The 22,846-nt window shown below is 38.8% G+C and overlaps 2 protein-coding genes across 3 annotated transcripts in view; one reads left to right on the top strand and one right to left on the bottom strand.

Annotated features, from left to right (window-relative positions):
* Window positions 1–6,886, bottom strand: part of LOC115217115 (vasodilator-stimulated phosphoprotein) — a 200,659-nt gene extending 193,773 nt beyond the window's left edge. For both annotated transcript variants that reach the window (XM_029786714.2, XM_029786715.2), the window contains exon 1: window positions 6,355–6,886. In XM_029786714.2, the coding sequence (XP_029642574.1) occupies window positions 6,355–6,359 (5 nt within the window). In that variant the 5' untranslated portion in view covers window positions 6,360–6,886. The remainder of the gene's footprint in view (window positions 1–6,354) is intronic.
* A 199-nt stretch (window positions 6,887–7,085) lies between these two features.
* The window catches only part of LOC115217165 (signal recognition particle 9 kDa protein), a 50,509-nt gene continuing 34,748 nt past the window's right edge, over window positions 7,086–22,846 (top strand). The window contains exon 1 of the mRNA XM_029786790.2: window positions 7,086–7,247. Within this exon, the coding sequence (XP_029642650.1) occupies window positions 7,176–7,247 (72 nt within the window). The 5' untranslated portion in view covers window positions 7,086–7,175. The remainder of the gene's footprint in view (window positions 7,248–22,846) is intronic.

The raw sequence follows: 22,846 nt of genomic DNA, 5'->3' as shown, positions 1-22,846 counted from the left end.
ATCCAAGTGGATAATCTTTTACTCATTTCATGCCTTGAAAATGAAACTAAGCACTGGCCCTCAAAAAATCCTTGGATTTTAAATATTTACATATTCTAAAAGCAATGTAACTTAAGGCAAGGTTAAATGACCAAACCAAAGATACAAACACATTCAGCTTTTGAACCATGATTGCATGTTAAAAATAAAGGGTTGATGATAAAGTGTACATACACACACATCCATTTTACAATATAGTTATAGACAATGAAGAAACTAAATTGTGATGTCTTTTTAATGAATTTTTTAATACTATTTTCTTCCTTTTTACTTGTGTCAATCACTGGAATGCAGCCATGCTTGGGGTCCTGCCTTGGAAGGTTTAGTTGAAAAATTTATTCAAGTATTTATTTTAAATCTGGTGCTTATTCTATCAGTCATTTTTTTACCAAACCCTTAGGTTACTGGGGCATAAACAAACCAACAATAGCTACCAAGCTGTAGTCATGCCCAATAAATATATAAATATATATGTATATATATATGCACACACATACATATACACACACAACAAGCTTCCATACAATTTCTATTGATCAGTTTCAATGCATTAGTTGGCCTGTGACATGTAGCAGAAGACACTTGCCCAAGGTGCCACGCAGTGAAACATAATCCAAACCCACAGGGTTGACAACCAAATTTCTTAGTTACATAGCCATGCCTGTGATAAGTTTGATCATATATTATTTACTAGTAAGACATGAATTTTGTTTCAGACTTCAAAAACGTGACATCTAAATCAATGGTAAAATATAAAAGGATTTAAAAACACACTTCAGACTGATCTAAGTGTGTAACAGCTCATGTTCACATCTCAGAATTTTATGCCAATTTGGACATTTGAATCTTGGACACATTTTAGAAGTACCATCCTATAACCAAAGTGCATATATTTGTTTGTCAGTTAAGTAGACTGGAGGAAGCACAGTTATGTGCCTTTCCCAGGCTTTTAACTACCTTCTATAATAAATCACACTCCCAGTACATAATCATTTTCACTTCAATTATGTTGCCAAAGATATGAACTTCATTTCTTGTCTGAATTAAAAGGTCTGGTGCTAGATGAAATCATTAGCCCCATTATTATATCAATAGTAATAATAATAATAATAATAATAATAATAATAATAATAATAATAATGAAATTTCAACAGTAGATGACATCTTAAGTACATGATACTTAAAAAATAAATAAAAGGAAAAATCAAAAATCTAATATCATTTGTCAAACTTCACATAAAACCTGACTGACTCATTATGCATGACACACTATATGCTACTATTTCTAGTCTTTTTTTCACTGTAGAGGAAAGAGGAACTGATAGAAACTAAACTGACACGTGAAATTTAATATAAAAATCCTACACACACACGTAACTAAAATAGTAACAAAAAAATTATACAAAATATTCCTGGCAGGCTTTTATGTCTTTTGCATGATTTTGTTCCTGTCTGTGTTTATAGCTTAATATAACCCTCCCGCTTCTCTTAATACCACCCATTCTTTCTTCTCCACATGGTCACACAGTTTCAGTAACAGTCGCGATGTAAGAGGCTGGTGACCATTTATTATCTAAGCTGAACTCTAGACAATGCCCAGCAGTAGTGACATAACCTCCAAGCACAACAGATTAGAAAGAGAAAAAGACAAATCCACATACACTTCCATCTATCTCCTTTCCCCCCAAGAAGACGTTCGCTAGTCATCTGCTACATTAGCAACTATTTCAACGATATATATGATTACACAGACAAGGTTAAGTCGGTCTGTCGGTCACAATACATTACTGGTACTTTATCGACCCCAGTGGAATTTCATTTCACAGAAAATTGAGCAATCTTTAATAATAAGTGATAACCCTGTCAAAAATGTTTCTTATAGCCATGAAGTTTGAGAATAACAAAAAATTTTAAAAAAACACCGGAAAATTGAGACATTGTTATTCAAGAGAAATAAATCTAGTCAGGAATCGAAACAGAATAGTAGATTTGACTAGCCATGATCCTACTTCCATTCTATGGCGCTCGCCATAGTGATTATGATTTTCGAATATAAGCACGAGGCTTCAAAATTTGTAGAGAGAAATAATGAGAATACATGACATTCATGCCTTTCCTTTAGAAGGAATATCAACGTCTTAAATGAAAGGGCAACGGCGAAGAATAGAATTTGTTAAGTAAAAACATAGCTTGTTTCCAGTAGAGAATAAAGTTAATTATTTTAGGGGAAGGAGTATATTTTGAGTGACTACATCAACTCAATTGTATTACTGGTAACTGATTTTGCCGACACCACCCTGCGGAAATAATGATTAACAATATGTGGCACACTTGTCATAGCATCATCCAAGGGAAATTAGACATCTTTAAAGCAATCGGCAGAGATATTTCCTGAAAGAATTTCACAAGGAACGAATGCGTCAACAGAAAGGAATTTACAGTGTAGTAGCAGCTTAATCAAGATTTCCAACATTTTTTCCTTGACATAAAGCATAACATTTTTTGAAGGGGAACTGGGAAGTTGAGGTGTTCAAGCTTTTATCAAATTTATAACGTAAGAGAATTTTTTTTTTTGTAAAATATGAAAAAAAAGGGGGGGGGGGCAAAATGAAAGGAGAAATAATTAATGGAAATCGAGTGAGTCTTTCCTCAATTGAAGTTTCAAGAATTTAAATAGACAAAGACAAAAAGAAAAAGACAAATGTAGATAGCTTTAAAGAAAACAGTCGGGTTTGCGCATCACGTACTTGGGTATCGACACGCAACATTTTGTGAAGAGAGACAGGGAGTGTTGTAAATTCTAAGGAATTTATAAATTCAGGTAAAACTGCAAGACCTGACTAGAAGTAGCTAAGGGAAGGAACGAGAACATGGGCGGGAGGGTAGAGCTGGGAAGGAACGAGAACATGGGCGGGAGGGTAGAGCTGGGAAGGAACCATGCACAGTAAGGTTATGTTGGATGTTACGGATATGACGATGATGATGACATTTTTCGGAAGAGGTGGGATTCGTATGTCTAAATACTGAAATTAAGAGTAACGCGTGATATTGACATAAAATATATTAAATATACACACAGCTTGCGTATGATCACTGCGAACATCTGTTTAATGTGTGTAGTTTATAAAAAAGACTTTTTAAAGTACGATTCTTTAGTAAAAAAAAAAAAAACGTTGAAGGATGGCGAAGAGTATCAATAGCAGCAAGCTATCTGCTTCTATGAAAATGATTGTGTAGGTACATAAACTAACAGAGGTATTGTGTAGTTGTAAAAAATAGTCATTATCTCCCGACAATCGTCTTGTTCCTCGGCGAATCAATCCAACACAATATGTTTTGCAAGGGTACGGGTAGTTGAGAACAAAATATTTTAATGTTCACTAATAAGTTGAACTAGTAGTAGGTAGGTAGAGGATTAATTTTTCATCGGTTTCTACTGGAGAAAGCAACAACAAACGAGAAGTCATCACCTCCACCCTACACACATTGCAACTCACCCAAACGTGAGAGGAAATGCATGTTGAGTATACGCATAAAGTTAACAAGAAACCATGAAAAACACACTTAGATGTAAGTGTATGCACATAGACATTCATACACTGATCATGTCTTGCATTCGTTGGGTTGCTGAAGTAATCAGAGCGGGGGCGGAGAAATAAAAGACTGCATTACATATGGAGCTTTTCACAGACATTTTGCACACACACACACACACACACACACACACACGTGTATGTATGTGTACATAGATATGTGTGTGTGAACTTTAAATCCTAAAATGTATCCGACACTCGAATATTCAATAATATCGTTTGACAATTAAAATCATAAGAATCGGGTGAGGAGGAGAGGGGGTGTCTTGAAACAGCGTACTTGGGGGTGGGAAAATGCTAAAAAATATTCTGAGTAGCACGAATTTGGGTGAACAAGCAGAAATATCCAATAACAGTGGAAGAACACTTGGAATACGATTTCCTACGACTGAAATTTTCTTTTAGCACATTTTTTTTTTTAAATTAAAATAAAATGTGTCAGTATACACCTGAGCATGTGTACTTGTCTTTATAGCTATGTGTACACATACAGTTGTCAATGTGTATTGATATACAGTAATTTATACACTTGTGTACTACAGACACATTGTATGCGTCTATACATATGCATGTATACACAAATATATAACTATGTGTTGTAATACAAGAATCAAGCGCACACACATGTATATATGCCACACACACACACATATGTGTGTGTGTATGTGCATGTAAAGGAAAAGTGGTAAATATTATATTTACTATATATAATCGGTTGCGCATATAGAAAAAGTACAGAAAAATAAAGGCATGGCAATGAGTAGATAGCATAAATGTCAAGATCAATTTAGTCGAGAACAGTTGAGTGCATACAAACTAATCTATTTAACTATTACACAGAAAAACGTCTAGATAGATAACTGTCTATACCAAGAACAATGTTGTCGTGTGTAAACACACACAATATATATATATATATATATATATATATATATATATATATATACACACACATATAAAGTATCTGGATAATTATTTAATGAATATTATTTAACTAAAAATGAAAAACAAAATGTATACAAAGCTCTGGCGGATTATTTAGCAGTGAGTGTATGTAAAAAAGCTAAACCTAACCAACTATATAAAATCCAGAGACAAACTGACTGCACAAAACTAGTATATAGAGAGTTAAGCTTGACTTGCTTATAACAATGTCTGAACTATAACAGCACAGTATGTCTGAATATACACATTTCAATGTATGTCGAAATACATCTGTTAATCTAGAAGGGGGTCACTAACAAGGAAAGAAAAAACAATTCTTCTTCCTTAAGGGTTCGTAATGACTCCTTAAAGAATCATAATATAGATATATCAGTGAACTGTCTAAAGGTGAGCAGAAATATTGGGAGAGAAGAAGGGGAAAAAAATACTGAAGAAAACAGAAAATCAAAAAGGAGATTAGGAAGGTAAAGATCACTTAAAACCCAACTCTTAAAAGAAATCGATTCATAAATACATACACGCACAGTCATATACATACATATATATTTGACTATATATACACACACGCAAACACATATATAAGAATAGAGTTGTTGAGGTGGTCATGCCTTTCTCAGTGGAAATTATTGTCCAACTGAAATGAAAGCAATACCAAAAACCAAAACACCGGGTCACGGACTCGGCGGCTGACAGAATGAAATTGCATTGATATCAAATGGTGTTGGGGAGGAGATCTGTTCAATTGGGGAGAGACAAAAGCTCTATTTATTATATATTCATATACGTATTTCTATACTAATGTGTATTATGTCTTTGGGAAGGTAAGGTTTCTAAATTCTTCAATTAAATGACGACAATATTTTTCTTTTTATTAGCAGTAGAAGTAGTAAAACATAGAAAGCCTACCAAAGAGAAAAAAAAAATATTTAAGAAAGGAAAAAAAATGATCATGATGTTAATTAACGCCAGTTCTAAAGTAAATACTGCGCCGGAGGTAGAATGATATAATAGATTTCTGAAATTATAAAGGTGAGAAAAAGGGATGAGAAGGGTTGGATAGCGGAAATACTAAACTGCGTGTGTGTGCATACACACATATATATACGTACACGCAGGTATATCTGATAGTCATTCATTCAATAGGGGAGGGTAAAGAAAATAGACATGAAGCATGATAGTTAAAAAGGCGGGTGGTATTTATCATTTCGTGTTTCAAGACAACGTTCACTAGCGATGGGTGTACATATATATATATATATATACGCACTCAAGATTTGTGATATTCATATAAGACTAGGGTTATGCAACATTTTAACACAGCCAGCATATGTGTACGGACGTCAATGCGTGTGTATATATGTGTATATATATAAATATATATATATGTATATATACACACACACATATGATATCAATATAGCCACATACTTCGGTGTATGTACATGCATATGTAAAGATAATAACTGACGGCATGATTATAAGGTTTAATCATGCGGTTTATGAATCTTTCTTTGTACACATAGTAGTCCAGAAAAGACTGGAAAAAAAAAACAAACAAACCCCATTCTTATTAGTCATTTCTCAGGCGAGAGGGTTCAAAACAATACATTTGATCAAGTCCAGTCACTCATTTAACGTGTGTGTGTGCATATGTATATATATATATATATATATATATATATATATATATATATATATATATAACACACTAACACAGATATTCAGACATTTCATTTTAAAACGTTTGATAGTGCGAGTTAAATTGTAAATAACTTACCACATGCTTGTGGGATCTGTGAAGTGTCTATATATTTTCCACTAGACAAACATAAACAGCGAGGAAATAATTATCTCATGTATATTAGACGTATATTTTGACTGACAAATATGTGTATGTATATGTGTGAGTGTGTGTGTGTATCTGTATATATATATATATATATATTATATATATATATATATATATATAAACAGAGGAGAGAGAGATAATAGAAACGTGTATATTGTATTAAACAAGATTTCTCTCTCAGTTAAATATGTAATTTTTTTTCTTTCTTTCTTTTGGGAATCTTTTATATAGCAAAAATATTTCCTCAATGCTGCTGTCTTTATCGATGAGGATTTTTCCTTTCCACAAAATTCGAAAATATTTACTATTTAAATACCCTTCGGCAAATATCACCATTCGAATGTATTAATAGAAAACCTTCCTTCACCACTACACTCCGAGATGTGCAGTCCTTTATCTAGCTTTCCGCAGCACTGGCGCCATGTTGACAGCAATATTCTATTTGATGTAATTACCTAAATGACTCACTCACTGCTTACCACCAGCAACACCAACGACATTGAAAAAAATAGTAGAAAAATAAAAGATAAAATTAAAGGAATGTAAATTATTAATCATTTTATTTAATAAAATTTTTTTTAACGAATTTTTGTCTTTAACTATGCATAAATCAATTTAATTGTTGTGCATATAATTATGACCAATCATAAAAGAGTTTAGCAATTTACTGCGTTATGCCTTGCCAACTGTGATAGTAAACGTGTTTTATCGAAATTGGAGTAAAAGAAAGAAAATAAAGCTTAATTAATATGACGTATATATCTAATTGGGACGAATTTGCCAAAGCAGTGGAACGAATATATTTAGCTGATCCTATGAAAGTAAGTTTCACGAAAAAGAAATTGTTATATAACGCCTGCTACATTGTTGTTATATCAACCAGCTGTAATTATGCTTCCTTTACTGTCCATGTTTGCATGAAACCATCTGTTTGTATGAGATCGGAATTGTTTTCCAATGTATATGAAAATTCACTGAAATTCCTTTGGTAACAAAAGAAAAAATCAATTTCATCTATGTAACTAGCTATAATTTGGGTTCTGGGGGTACTATACTATTGTCTGCAGAAACATACTTCTCAAAATATCTTAATTCCTATGCCTGTTTTTGAGATGAGTAAAATACCTGTATTACTAATGTAGTGTACTTTTATTTGGACTATAAACCTCAGTTTTGTTGGGTTTTCTTTTAAAAAATCTTTAGTATAGTGCATATAAAAATATTGGAACACTGAATTAGAAATAGAGATACGATAGTTCAATCCTAACTTTTTCATCCAGTACTTGAAGAAATGCGACAACTGAAGACCAACATGAATTGATGAAGTTTCGTGTTTAATATATATATATTATTTAATATACATAATATGAATTCATGGAGTTTCGTATTTAATCTACATCTGATATACATATATTACCTTGAGATTTCATTAAACTGCTTGATGTATAAGCACGTGCATTATGAAGTGTGATTGTAGTCATTCCACCAATTTATTTGAAATGTTAAGTCAATCAGTGTTCATGAAACTTTATAAAGTGTTGATTGTAATTGTGGAGAATTTATCTCATCAATTATCTTAGAATATTGGATCAAAATTAGCTTAGAGGTGTGGGAAAACAATTTCATAATGGGAATATATCCCTTAGTACAGGAACTGAGAGTATTGTCACTTTGGAGTTCTCTCTATTTAAAGAAAACTGTTTTGGGAAACTTTTATCTAGAAACACTATCTCTGTTTGGAAGACTATTGCACTCATCATCATATAACGTCCATGGGCTGGATGGTTCAATAAGAACCGATGACCTGAACGGCTACTTTGGTATGATTCCTACAGCTTGGTACCCCTTCTAATGCCAACTACTTTTCAGTGTACTGGGTGCTTTTTGTCGTGGTACCAACACTAGTGAAGTCACCAAATATTTGCAAGACAAGACCCCTTCAACTGAGCGGGGCATAGTAATGAAGGCTGTGAAAGTATGAAAGAGGGACAGGAACAGGTGTCTTCTCCAGCTGGAAAGAGAGAAAAGGCAAAGGCATACTTTGAAGGTGCGAGGTAAATATGAAAGAGAAAATAGGGATAGAGGAACAGAAAAGGTAGGTGGGCAGGTAAGTGCACTAGATAGTGCAAAGTGTGTGACAGGGGATTAGAGATTAAGGGGTTGACATGAACACAATGAATATCAGTTTGGGGGAGGAGAGGTGTTGGATATAAGAGTGGGTCAGGCAGGAGTAATAAAGGACAGTAACAGAGATACAATGTAATGTGTAGTGGGGGAGGGTAAGCAGTATTATGTACGGCACCTGTTAGCACTGCAGTTAGAGGATTTATGGAGAAATGGGTGTTAGAAAATGAGCTTGTGGGAAAGGCTTGATAGGACCTTATCTTTGCTGAGATGGACAGGTCTTCTCAAGCACAGCATATCACTATTCATCTTGGTACTTTGTCATGTCCTCCAGAGGCTCAACATTTTGATGTCGGTCTTCACTACTTCATCCCACATCTTCTTGGGTGTCCCTTTCCCACAGACTCAGTCCATTTTTAGCAATTGGCTACTTTTTTTATACAGTTATCCTCATCCATCTGCATCATATTGCAGTATACCAGTGGTCTTCTCTCTTGCACACATCTGATGTCTCATGCCTGATTTTTCTCTCAACACATTTGTTCAAGCACACTAATGTTGCACATCCATTGGAGCACCCAAACTTCATTTCTTTCTAGTCTCTGTATATCCTCTGCACTTGCAGCCCAAATTTTACAAACATGTAGTAATGTTTATGTATGAACCATGTTCATGAAGAAGCATTGTACAATCTGCCTTTCACTCTCAGAGATAGGCCTTTTTTTACCATGAACCTTCTTCAACAAGTTCATATTCTAGCAACAATATTTCCAGTACATTTCTCTTTGTAACATCCCCTTTGGTAACAAAACCTATCTACTCCCTCCAGGAAACCTCTGGGGCATTCTAGAAAATCTATTTCCTATCTGCTCTTAGTGTTTATTGCACCTATGCATTTACCATAAGCAAAATCTACTTTCACTGCACTTCTTGTGTATTCGTAGTTTGTACTAAGAATACCATGTTTGAATTTTTGCCTACACCTCTTGTATATATTCAGCAGAGCCATTTATCTGAGGGGGTTAGCACCCTGTCTATTCTCTTGCTAACTTAAACTTTAGTCTTGGCTAAGTTAACTTGAAGGCCCTTTGATTCCAGGTTTTGCTTCCACTCCTGAAATTTTATTTCTAATTCTCCTGTAGTCTCAGCCATATGAACAAGGTCATTAATATAGAGGATTTCCCATTGGCAACCAGATTTCAATTCTTCTTTTATGGCCTGGGACTATAATGAATAGGAAGGGACTAATAACCAACCCCTGGTGAACTCCTACCTGCACACTTAATTCATTATTTTACTTATTAACTCTCAACTTACTAACAGCATCCCTGTACATGATGGCTCCCACCAGCCAGTCATCTTCTCCTAGTTTCCATAGCAACCACCTTTTCCAGGCCAATGAATGCCGAGTGCTGTGGTTTATTTTTAGTTAAATACATCTGCAGTTGCTGTACTATAAAGAGAGCATCACTAGTACTTCTCCCCAGCTCAAGACCAAACTGCATCTCATCTAGGATTACTTTCTTCAGAGCTATGTCTCTTTCAGTGACTTTCTGACCTGTTCCAGTAATTTGGTATCTCTGTAATTCTCTCTATGGCATCTCTTTTACCTTTGTAATAGTTGACTATGCTACGCTACTTGATGGTTATCATACCTTCCTCCACAACCTGATTAACTACACGGATAACTAGGATGCATCCCACTATGTTAGATATTTTAAGCCTCTCAACAGTAATTTTTGACCCAAGTCTTTCCATGTTTTCATGTTCTTAATTGTTTTGTTTATCACACTGCTGCCCAAAGAATGGCTGGACCCTCTGCTGGGTTCATATTCAGATGACTCTCTTTCTCCCATTCATTTTCTATATTTAGTCGTCTTTCATAATGGCATTGAGAATTTTAGGGATAAAAATGGTAAAACCTTCATGACAATAATTGGTAATTATTGCAGTTGAATTACTTTCCTTAGAGGAAGTAAAACTGAACTATTCTAGGCTTGTGGAAGACTTATGGTGCCCCAAATTATCAAAATCACATAGTGAAACCATGTTACAGGTGAGTCAAGTGTGCTTTAAAAACAGGTTACCTGTAGGTGATTTGTTGTTCAACCCTAATCAAGCAGCACATAAGTAATCATAGAATGAAGTGGTGCAACTCATAGGGCCATTGATCCAGATATAACAAGCCTCTGCTTAACTGAGGACTTTGCTGTGGATCATCACCGTAATCCAAGTATTTGACTCCTTACTCACTGTAACTACAAGGAGGTTTCTACTTGCTTTAGCAGCCAACTCTCATTCAAACTACACTGTCATCTTAAAAGATGTTTGTTGTTTTTAAGCTTGATGATTGCACATTTAATTTTATCCATGGGTACTGGACTACATTCAATATCATATTGAGGTGAGCTTGTTAGTGTCCACATCATGACTATATTGAAGTATTTTTCTTGAGATATTCTTATTTTGAGTCCTATATTCTTGAAGTGTAGTGGTTCATGTTTCATCTTCATGCATATCCTTAGGACCATATTACCAGTACTAATTACGTATTTTCCTCACCAATTTTGTAACCTGTCAGCTTTTTTCATGATGTTGCTACATTCTTTCTTCATTTTGTCTTGTATTTCTAGAAGCTTTCATTCTTGTTTCTATTAATCTGACTTTACATGTTTTTAAATGGCATTGCTTTAGTGAACAACTGAAGATGTGACTAGGTTTTCAAGGCTGATCCTACGGTGACTACCAGCGCAGTTGTTGCTCTGGACATATTGATCTGAATTCAAATTGGATCCGAACTATATGTCTGCACTTTGAGTTACAGGTTCAACTGGAGCAGCAGCTGAAAACTGCGGAGTAAACACTTATTCCAAGACAAATAAGGTAAAAGTTCAAAGGCCATCATCTTGAACTTCTCCAGTTTGGAAACTAACCATCTCATTCAACTGGAGATATTTTCAGGATCTCACTATGAGATCTTCCATAAAAGAACAGTTGTTTTAAAATTAGCATTCAAAACAATTTCATTGACAAAAACAGTTGATAGGACACAACTAACTAATAGAAATGAATATCGTGAATCAGTTAAACCTAACATACTCAAAACCACCATCAGGTATCATTCTCAGAGATTTTATTCTTCCACTGTTTCCATTAGTTTTTTTATAAGACTTCTGTATTTTAAAAAATATTTATTCTTTTATTTGTTTCAGTCATTTGACTGCAGCCATGCAGCACTGCCTTATTGGACAAAATGTTTTACAATTTGAGACATTTTTGATGCCAGTTAATCAATTGCAAAATAAATGTTATATTTCCTTCCCTCTGCCGCTATAGCCCACTTGGCCAGTACTTCAACTGCTGTTTTCAGCTCAATATTCTTTTCTACTCTAGGCACAAGGCCCGAAATTTTTGGGGTGAGGGCCAGTCAATTAGATCGACCCCCAGTACACAACTGGTACTTAATTTATCGATCCCAAAAAGATGAAAGGCAAAGTCGACCTTGGTGGAATTTGAACTCAGAATGTAAAGATAGATGAAATACCACTAGGTGTTTCGCCCAGCATGCTAATCAGAAGCTCAATAGTGACTGAACTCAGTTATACAGCGTCCATCTCCACCATGGGAAAATCACCCTTCCCTTACTGCCGTCTACACTCCCACCATGAAGCAGATGCCCATCGATGTACAACTGCTGGCAGCTCAACAAACACTTGCCAGCCTACCCGATTCCCCTGACGTACTCCTTTACACTGATGGCTTGACTAGTGAAGGCACAACCAACGGCGGCGCCGGTGTGGTGGTGCTGATACACGATGAGATGGTCCATGAGTGGTACGCCCCTACTGGTGCTCAAAGCAGCTCATTCCATTCCGAGAGAGCAGCATTTAACAAAGCCCTCCGGTGGCTACAGGCCAATGACAACTGGGCCTCTGCAGCTATATTCTGTGATTGCAAATCATTGGTCGAAGTGGTAGACAGCCCATTCCCCCCAGACCTGACTATTAGAGAACTGCAACAAACAGCAACCCTAGTAGCAGCTGGAAAGATTTTGGGTGCCGGGTCATTGCATGCTCCGTGGCAATGAACTCGCAGATATGCAGGTGAAACTTGGCTTGGCACTGCCACAACCAGATGCTGCCATCAATACAGCCATTCGTCAGGTAGTTATTCGTCGAACGTTCCAGCCAACAACAACCAATTCAACACCCCCGTCTGAAGGAAGTCTTCACAAAGAATCTGGGTGAAAAAACCGAAGCAGCCCTCTCGAAGGCAGACTCCGCAGACATGATACGCTTCTGTAGTGGTCATCATCCAGCACTCACGCAGTGGCAAAAGATGGCAGGATGCAGCGACACAGATCAATGCAGACACTGTAACGAGGAGGTGGAATACGCAGAACATCTCTGGCTAAGATGTCCAGCCCTGATGGTGGAACGCTATATCCGCCAACTAGTGGCTACAATGGATGAGATGATTTGTCTCCCATCCATGGCTCTAGCGCTTCTGATAGTTATCCTCAGGCGCTTGAGGTGACCAACAACAACAACCCCAGCATCCCCAGTCCTCAGCCCTCTTATCAAACAGTTTCATACCACACATCTCTCTCAGTATTCCTCTCTTGGTCATCTCAAAATTGCCATCTCACTCCCCCTCAAACACCATGTCTCATTCCCATACAGCATTGCAGCTCTCATGCAACTCCTATAGTCCCTTCCTTTCATCTTCAATGAGAACCTTTTCCCACATAACAACACTCCACATTCCCTGAACTTCACCTAGCCAAGTCTCTCTCTCTTACTGCCACAGCTGCTTCCCATCCACCACTTACACACACTCTATCTCCCAAATAACAAAACCCTCTCACCATTTTCACCTTATCACATAGCATTTCCACTGGTTCCGCCAGCCCTCCAGCTCCTTTCTCACATCTTTCATAAATAAACTCTCTTGCCAGTCTTGGGGTCACCTTCATTTTCATACACCTACCATGAATCCATTTCTTACATCTTGTACACAACACCACATTTGCCATTACCCTCCTCCCACATACTCCACATGAATCCACCTTACTCATACTTCTCCTTCCACCCTGCTCACCATCACCTTTGTCTTCCAGAGGTTTACCTTCAAACTCTTGCTTTCAGATGCCTCCTTTCATCTCCAAAACTTCTCCCTCAATCCCTCCATTGTCTCACTCATCAGAACAAGGTCATACGCATACAGTATCTTCATTATCAATCCCTCTCTTCCACTCTCCATCACCACATCAACCACTATTGCAGACAACAACAGTGACAACAAACTCCTCTAACAACTTTGATCCAATTCTAACTCTTGTCTTTACCCTCTCGTACAAACTCATCACTGCCCTCACTGTTACTGCCAGTACACCTCTTTTCCTCAATACCCACTCAATCACCTTCCTTGGAACCTTATCATATGCCTTCTTTAGATCAACGAAGCACAAGTACAACTCCTCCTTATCTTAGTATTCCTCTTGTAATTTCCTTACAATGAACACTGCATCTGCTGTCCCCCTTCTTGGCATCAAACCAAATTGCATCTCGTCCACATCCACCCCTTTCCGAATTCTCCTCTCCAACACTCTTTCCACTATCTTCATTGCATGCTCTAATAACTTCACTCCCACATCACATCCCCTTTCCCCTTGAAGATCAGTACCACCACACTTAGTGCCCATTCATCTGGCATTCCTCTTCCATCCAGCATACCCTGGAAGAGCTCCATCATCACAACAACTCCTATCTCTCCACTTGCCAACACTATTGTCATCACTCTGTCACTATATTTCTTGACCTCCACCACTTTCTCACAGATTTCTTCCTTCACCAAAATTCCCACACCTCCAGTCCCCTTGCTGTTTCCCAACCACCACAACTTTTACTTTTTTCCCTTGACCCCCCCCTCCCCCAATCTTGCACTCTGGTCCTTCCACCTAGCCTCCTGCACACATCCACCCTCCTCTTCCTCAATTCCTCACACATCTCAGTTCCCCTTCCATGCAGACTGCCCCACATACCAACTTTCCCAACCTCACCACAAGCTTCTCCTTAGGCCGTCTCGACCAACATAAGACAAGTCATGCAACCCAGGATGAGGGTTTGCACCTTCCCTTCTGAGGTAGGCAGGTGCAGCCCACCCCAACCTTTGGGCTGTCTGGTGTCCATTCTCCTTTGCTATCATGAGGCTTTTTTGGGGCTGGATTTTTGATGGGGAGCATGCCCTTGCTTACTCCCAACCTCAGTTTCTAGACATGAGTGGTCCTAAGACCTCTACCATGATTTTTAAGAGATGTGGTAGAAAACTAGCTCAGGAAGGCAGGGATGCTACTCCCTGAGACCCCTTTCAGAGCGCCCCTACTATTAGTCAAATAAAGTGTTAGGTTCGAAATTCCACCAGAACACATGATGAAGGGTTGGAGAGTACATCTGCTGAAACATTGTAATAACAACAAACAAGATGAGGATACCTATCCATCCATTGTAAATAATGTATATAATTCCTCATCTCAAAAATATAGAATAGTGTACTGCAGTAGTTTTGAGAAATTCTCACATTGGCTTTAGGGATAAATATTTCCTCTCGATATTAATACTATCTCTGTCACTAATATATGTGTGTGTGTGTATATATATCACCTTGACCGACCAGTCCATCAGGCGTCGATTTGACACCGCTGGTCACAGCACGCTGTCCACTCCTCTCTGGATCGCGCCTTTCTCATCCACGTGATCCCAATCGTAACTCCACCATCGTGGAGGCCATCCGGGTGGTCGTTTCCGCTCGCGAGGGTACTACTCGACAACTGCGTGGGTCCACCGATTATCGGTGAGCGGGGCGATCTGTCCAGCCCATCTAAACTTGCTGCGTGTATACTCTGCGATGACATCCCTCATGCCGGACTTCTTTCTGATGATATATATATATAATATATATATATTCCTTTGTTGTTGGTACCTCTCATTTCCAAGTCTTTCTTTCTTCATTGTAGTTCTGTGAGAAAAGATCAGTGAAGAAATGGTGGAGGCATGATTTTGATTTGGGGTAGAATCTGAGGAAGTAATCTACACACTGTGGCCTTGAAGACATTCTCTGTGGTACTTCTGAAGTGTGATATGCAGGATCAGGTAATGAAACTGCAATGGACTGCTGTTACTCCCAAGTATTGCTTAAACTGTACCTTCATAACCAGTTTGTCTGGTACAGCCTTCTGCCAGTTGAGCTGTTGAGATCATAAGTCTTCATGCATTTATTCTGGCATTAGGAACTTTGGCTATTTTCTGTGAGATATGTTCTTCTAGATCTTCCCAGATCAGTATGAACAGGTTTCTCATTATAAAGGTTTTAGCTGGGTCAGGTTTGGTACTAAGTCAGCAGTTCAGATTTTTTCCTGAACATAACTGATCACTTAGGAGTGTGAGGATCAATGCCTGAGAAGTGGCTATATATTGCACATCGCTCAATGAAAGGTACTGCCTCTACACAGTCTCTCATCATCACCATCATCATCATCATCATCATTTAATGTTTGCTGTCTGCTGGCATGGGTTGGATGGTGTGGCCAGAGCTAACAAGCTGGTGAGTTGCATCAGACTACAGTATGAACTGGCATGCTTTCTATGGCTGAATGCCCTTCCTAATTCCAACTACTTTACAGAATGTGCTGGGTGCTTTTACATGGCACTGCATGGGTGCTTTTATGTGGTGCTGCACAGGTGCTTTTATGTAGCACTGCACGAGCACTTTTATGTGGGACCACAAGGGCACTTTTATGTGTCACCATATAGGTGCTTTTGTGTGGCACTGTCACAAGTTCTTTACACCACCAGAAGGATCAGTCTTAACACTTCTGCCACAGAGTATGGGTCTTCTTGAGTATGGCAAGGCACCAAGTATCTCGGTCTTGGTCCTTTGTCATCTCACCTGAAAAGTTCAGCGTCCTGAGGTTGTTCTTCACTATTTCATTCCATGTCTTCCTGAGTCTTCTACTTCCATGAGTTCCATCCACTTTGAGACATCGGCACTTCTTTATGGAGCTATTGGCGTCACATGACCAAACCAGTGCAGTTTTCTCTCTTGCACACAGTGTGCCTAACTTCTCTCTCAGAACACTGGTACTCTGTAAAACATGTACACTTACATCCAGCGGAACACACTAGCCTTTTTCTTTTCTAACCTTTGCTTGTCTTCTGCATTCAGGACCCATGTCTCACTACCATGCAGAACTGCTGTCTGTATACATGCATCATATAATCTTCCTTTCACCCAGAGAGAAAAACCTTTTATGGCCAATGGAGGTAACAGCTCTCTGAATTTCCTCTATGCTATTGTTATTCTAGTTACCACACCCTCTATGCATCCTCCCCCCACTACTAATTTGGGCCCTTTGGTGACAAATTATCTACTACCTCTGATGAGCCACCAGGGCATTTGAGATAATCAATTTCCTGAGTCTCTATGGGTTTCATGGAACCTGTGCATCTTTCACATAGGGAAACTATCATCTCTAATAATCTTCCTATCAATCCACCAGGGAGACACACTCGCCCATTTCTCTTCATCATTGTCGTTGACTATGTGCTACGTATGTCAGTTGATACCATCTCTAGCAAGGGCTTTGAAATAAAATCTAAAAGAAGTTCCAGACACCCAGCTGAATACTTAACAGACACTGACTTTGCTGACGACATCGCTCTTATCAGTGATTCTCTCTCCAATGCCCAGTCTCTTTTACAATCTCTTGAATAAGCCTCAAATTGTGTAGGTCTTTACCTCAATGAGTTCAAGACTGAATATGTAAACAAGTGCCTGTCCAACAGTGATTTCATCATCCATACTCTCAACAATACGCCCTTAAATATGGTTTTTGATTACAAATATCTTGGGTCATACATATCATCATCTGGAAAAGATTTTCTAACTAGAAAGGGTATGGCCTGGTCAGCCTGTAATGATATGCATAAGATCTGGTCATCAAATCTAAGTAGAGATTTCAAACTTAAAATCTTCAAAGCCACAGTCGAACCAATTCTACTATATGGCTCAGAAACCTGGACATTATCAGAGAAGCTTGAGAGGCAGTTGGATGGAGCTTACACTTGACTCCTTATGAGAGCTCAAAATCTCTTGTGGAAGTGTCATCCAACCAAAGTACAAATATATGGGAAACCACAACCTGTATCGTCACTTGTGAAAGGTAGGAGAGTCCAGTTTGCTGGACATTGTTGTAGAGCTGAAAACGAGGCAATTTCTACTCTTCTCCTCTGGAAGCCATCTACTTGCGATACCAGAGAGTGCACACTCCTACCCTGATGTAATCTCCAGGGATACAGGCATCCAGCAACAGGACCTCCGTAATGCTATGATAGACCATGAAGTCTGGCGTAGCATAGTAAATTCCATTGTCTCGACCACGGTCGAACAATGATGATGATGAATCCACTACACCTCTTGTGTATCCATGCCTGTGTGTCTCTGAGCCTATATATATATATATATATATATACACATACTTATATCTATACACACACACACACACACACACACACACACACACACACACATATATATATATATATATATATATATATATATATATATATGTATATATATGCATATGTGGGCACAAGACATCATGGAACATATACAGCAACAAAATACAAAGTAGAGTACATGGAATATGAACTATTTTTTTTGAACAGCAAAAGACACAAATGGAAAACAAGACAAACATCATAAAGAACAACCTTTCATCAGTTGTTGGCTATTTTTCTACTCTCGTATTTTGAGCATTTAGCAAAAATATATGCTTTCGATAGAACAGTTTCTCCTGCAAAGCAAATTAAATAAAATTCATGATTTTGTGGAGAGTCAAATTGATTGTGGTGGCAAATGCATGAAGCAAGCTTGGACAGGAGACAGACAAGAACACGTCTTCCTTGTTCCAGCTACAACAGAGAGAAAGAAAGAAACACAAGTTAGGAGAAGAAAGATGGCCGATGGTCACGTGAGCAAGGGAGGAGGAGTGAGGGAGAGAGTGACAGAGTAATTGGATAGAATAGTTGGAGAAGAGGAGGTAAAAGAATGAGAGAGAACAACGAAAGAGTAAAAAGATCATATAGAGTGCACATCAGAATTATTAAGATAAAACTTACTTGGAAGAGGATACATGGCGATCAATCATATAATAATGTAAATAATTTATATATGCATATTTTTATTTATTTATCTAGTTTCAGCTCACTAGCTGCGGCCATGCTGGGGCACCGCCATTTGGTGTTGCTACATGATTTTACTTCACGAATGCTTTTTAGCAATTGCCATTTGGTGCAGAAGAGAGCTTGATGCAGCTGCCCTCATCTGCACCTCCTGCCGTGAAATGTATGTATATATATATATATGTGTGTGTGTATATATATATATATGTATGTGTGTATATATATATATATATATATATATATGTATGTGTATCGTGTCCGTTGCCAGCCTCGGCTGGCCCCCGTGCCGGTGACACGTGAAAGCACTGTCTGTTTGTGGCCGTTTGCCAGCTCTGTCTGGCCCCGTGTCGGTGGCACGTAAAAGCACCATCCGTTTGTGTTCGTTGCCAGCCTCGGCTGGCCCCCGTGCCGGTGACACGTAAAAGCACTGTCTGTTTGTGGCCGTTTGCCAGCTCTGTCTGGCCCCGTGTCGGTGGCACGTAAAAGCACCATCCGTTTGTGTTCGTTGCCAGCCTCGGCAGGCCCCCGTGCCGGTGACACGTAAAAGCACCGTCCGTTCGTGGCCGTTTGCCAGCTCTGTTTGGCACCTGTGCAGGTGGCACATAAAAAACACCCACTACACTCGCGGAGTGGTTGGCGTTAGGAAGGATATCCAGCCGTAGAAACACTGCCAAATCTGACTGGGCCTGATGAAGCCTTCCGGCTTCACAGACCCCAGTTAAACCGTCCAACCCATGCTAGCATGGAAAACGGACGCTAAATGATGATGATGATGATGTGTATATATATATATATGTATGTGTATATATATGTATGTGTATATATATATATGTATGTGTATATATATATATGTATGTGTATATATATATGTATGTATATATATATATATGTATGTATATATATATATAATGTATGTATATATATATACGTATGTGTATATATATATATATATATGTATGTATATATATATATGTATATATATGTATGTATATATAATATGTATGTGTATATATATATGTATATATATATATTATATATATATATATATATATATGTATCTCCTGAACCTCATCAACACCCTGTACATGGAGCAAGTAATACTCCAACCAACCAGGGCAGGTAACACACTGGATCACAAATAATATGGATCTCATCCATAATGTGAAAGTGACACCGACACTACTCTCGGATCACAACATGGTAGAGCTGACCATGTACGGGCCAAAGGAAAGCATGGGCATGCAGCCTACAAGAAACCCTCAGAATCTTTCCAGCTTGAACTTCCATAAGGCAAACTGGAAACAAATTGAGAAAGAGATCCACAAACAAAACTGGCCTGAATGTCTCTCCTCGCCAGACATCGACGTGAAACTTCAACAATTCATGTCTGTAATGCAAGCCATATGCTACAAATGTGTCCCAGAGAGAAAGGCCACTGTACACAAGAACAAAATCCCCAGAGAGAGGAAAATTTTAATGAGACGGCATACAAAAATTTCAAATCGCCTAAACAAACAAATTGAAAGCAGTGAAAAGTCCCGCCTGAAAATAAAACTTGGAAATTGAAAAATGTCTGCAACTCTCCCATGAAAAGGAAAGAGCAGATAAAGAAGCCTGGGCTATAGACAACATAAAATCTAACCCCAGAGCTTTCTACAGGTATGCCAAAGAAACAGCTACGGTGCAATGTAGGATAGGGCCACTCCTTGAAAAGAACGGCACGCTCACAGGAAAACCAATGAGGGTAAGTGAAATACTGAATGAGCAATTCAAGAGTGTTTTCACTCCACCCCTTGGGCATTTCCAAATCACCAATCCAACTGACTTCTTTACCACTGCAGATATAAAATCAGAGGCAGCGACGATAGATTACATCGATATAAAGGAAGACGATGTAATAAAGGCTATAGATGAAATGAAAACAGACTCAGCTACTGGCCCCGATGGATTCCCAGCAATCCTCCTAAAAGTATGTAAGAGAGTCCTAGCAAGACCACTGCAGTTCCTCTTTCAGAGCTTCCTTGCAGCTGGCAAACTTCCAAGAAAACTGAAGGAAGGTAAAATATGCCCTATTCATAAAGGAGGTAGCAGAGCGGAGGCCAAGAACTACAGACCTATCTCTCTGACCTCACACATCAGCAAGGTCATGGAACGAATAGTCAGAAGGAAACTGATCACCTTCCTTGAAGAAAATGACTTGCTGCCTGACACCCAACATGGTTTCCGACCAGGAAGAAGCTGCTTAACTCAGCTCCTACAACACTATGACTGGGTGCTGAAACGACTGCTCAACCACTCAAATGTGGAAGTGATATATCTCGACTTTGCAAAGGCCTTTGATAAAGTCAATCATGGAATGATATGTCACAAACTGCGTGATCTTAGCATAGTTGGAAAACTGGGAGAATGGCTTCATGACTTTCTGAAAGATAGAAGTCAGGTGGTAGTAGCCAATGGGGCCACTTCCATTAACACGCAAATAGTGAGCGGTGTTCCGCAGGGCACTGTTTTGGGACCACTACTGTTCATAATGGCCCTCTCAGACATGCCCTCAGCCACGCAGAAAGCCACGATCACAAGTTATGCAGATGATACAAAAGTTTCACAGGCAATACAGAACCCTGAGGACACTAAACGCCTGCAATGTGAGCTGGACAAAATATACAAGTGGGCTGAAAAGAATAGCATGCAGTTCAATGCTGAAAAGTTTCAAGCTTTATGCTATCAGCATGCAAAACTAAATGCAATACCCAATGAATACACTGGACCCGGAGGAATTGCAATCCCAGAGGCACAATCAGTGCGTGACCTGGGTATTTACATGAGTGATGACGCAACCTTTCGTGTACATGTTGCTAAATTGGCAATGAAATGTAGACGACTGGCCGGATGGATTCTTAGAACCTTTAGAACAAGAAACCATGATGGTCCTCTGGAGGACACTTGTCCTAAGCCACTTTGACTATTGCTCTCAGCTATGGTCACCATTCAGTGTCAAGCTGATCACAGAACTTGAGGCAATCCAACGTAGCTACACGAAGAAGATAGCCTCTGTGCAGCATATAAGCTACTGGGAAAGACTCAAGAGATTAAAACTCTATTCCTTGGAGCATAGGCGAGAAAGATATGCCATAATATACATCTGGAAGATCCTGGAAGGACTTGTCCCAAACTTTGGCATCGAGAGTTACACAAATGCCAGAACTGGGCGCCACTGCGTGGTGCCAAGGACTCCAAATTTGCCATCAAGATGTAGGATAAGATACTGTGATAGCCTGGGCTTCCGAGGCCCACAGCTCTTCAATATCCTCCCGAAGAACCTAAGAGACCTGCATGGGGTGGATGCAGATGTCTTTAAAATGAAACTGGATCTCTTCTTGTCAGGTATCCCAGATGAACCAACGTCATGGCAGGAGGTGCAGATGAAGGCAGCTGCATCGAACTCTCTCATGCACCAAATGACAGTTGCTAAAAAGCATTCGTGAAGTAAAACTATGTAGCAACACCAAATGGCGGTGCCCCAGCATGGCCACAGCTCGTGAGCTGAAACTAGAATCAATCAATCATATGTATGTGTGTATATATATATATATATAAATGTATATATATGTGTATATGTATGTATATATGTATATGTATATTTATGTATATATATATATATATATGTATATATATATATGTATATATATATAAGTATGTGTATATATGTATGTGTATATATATATATATATATATATATATATGTATGTATATGTATCATCATCGTTTAACGTCCGTTTTCCGTGCTAGCACGGGTTGGACGGTTCAACCGAGGTCTGGGAAGCCAGGAGGCTGCACCAGGCTCCAGTCTGATCTGGCAGTGTTTCTACAGCTGGATGCCCTTCCTAACGCCAACCACTCCGTGAGTGTAGTGGGTGCTTTTTCCATGCCGCCGGCACAAGTGCCGGGGGAGGCTGGCAGCGGCCACGATCGGTTGGTGCTTTTTACGTGCCACTGGCACAGAAGCCGGTCAAGGCGGCGCTGGCATTGGCCACGTTCGGAAGGTGCTTTTTACG

This window comes from Octopus sinensis, linkage group LG11, assembly GCF_006345805.1.
Source record: "Octopus sinensis linkage group LG11, ASM634580v1, whole genome shotgun sequence".
In the NCBI taxonomy this organism is placed as follows: domain Eukaryota; kingdom Metazoa; phylum Mollusca; class Cephalopoda; order Octopoda; family Octopodidae; genus Octopus; species Octopus sinensis.
Note: the sequence above shows the minus strand (reverse complement) of the source record. Positions and strands in the feature narration are given on the sequence as shown.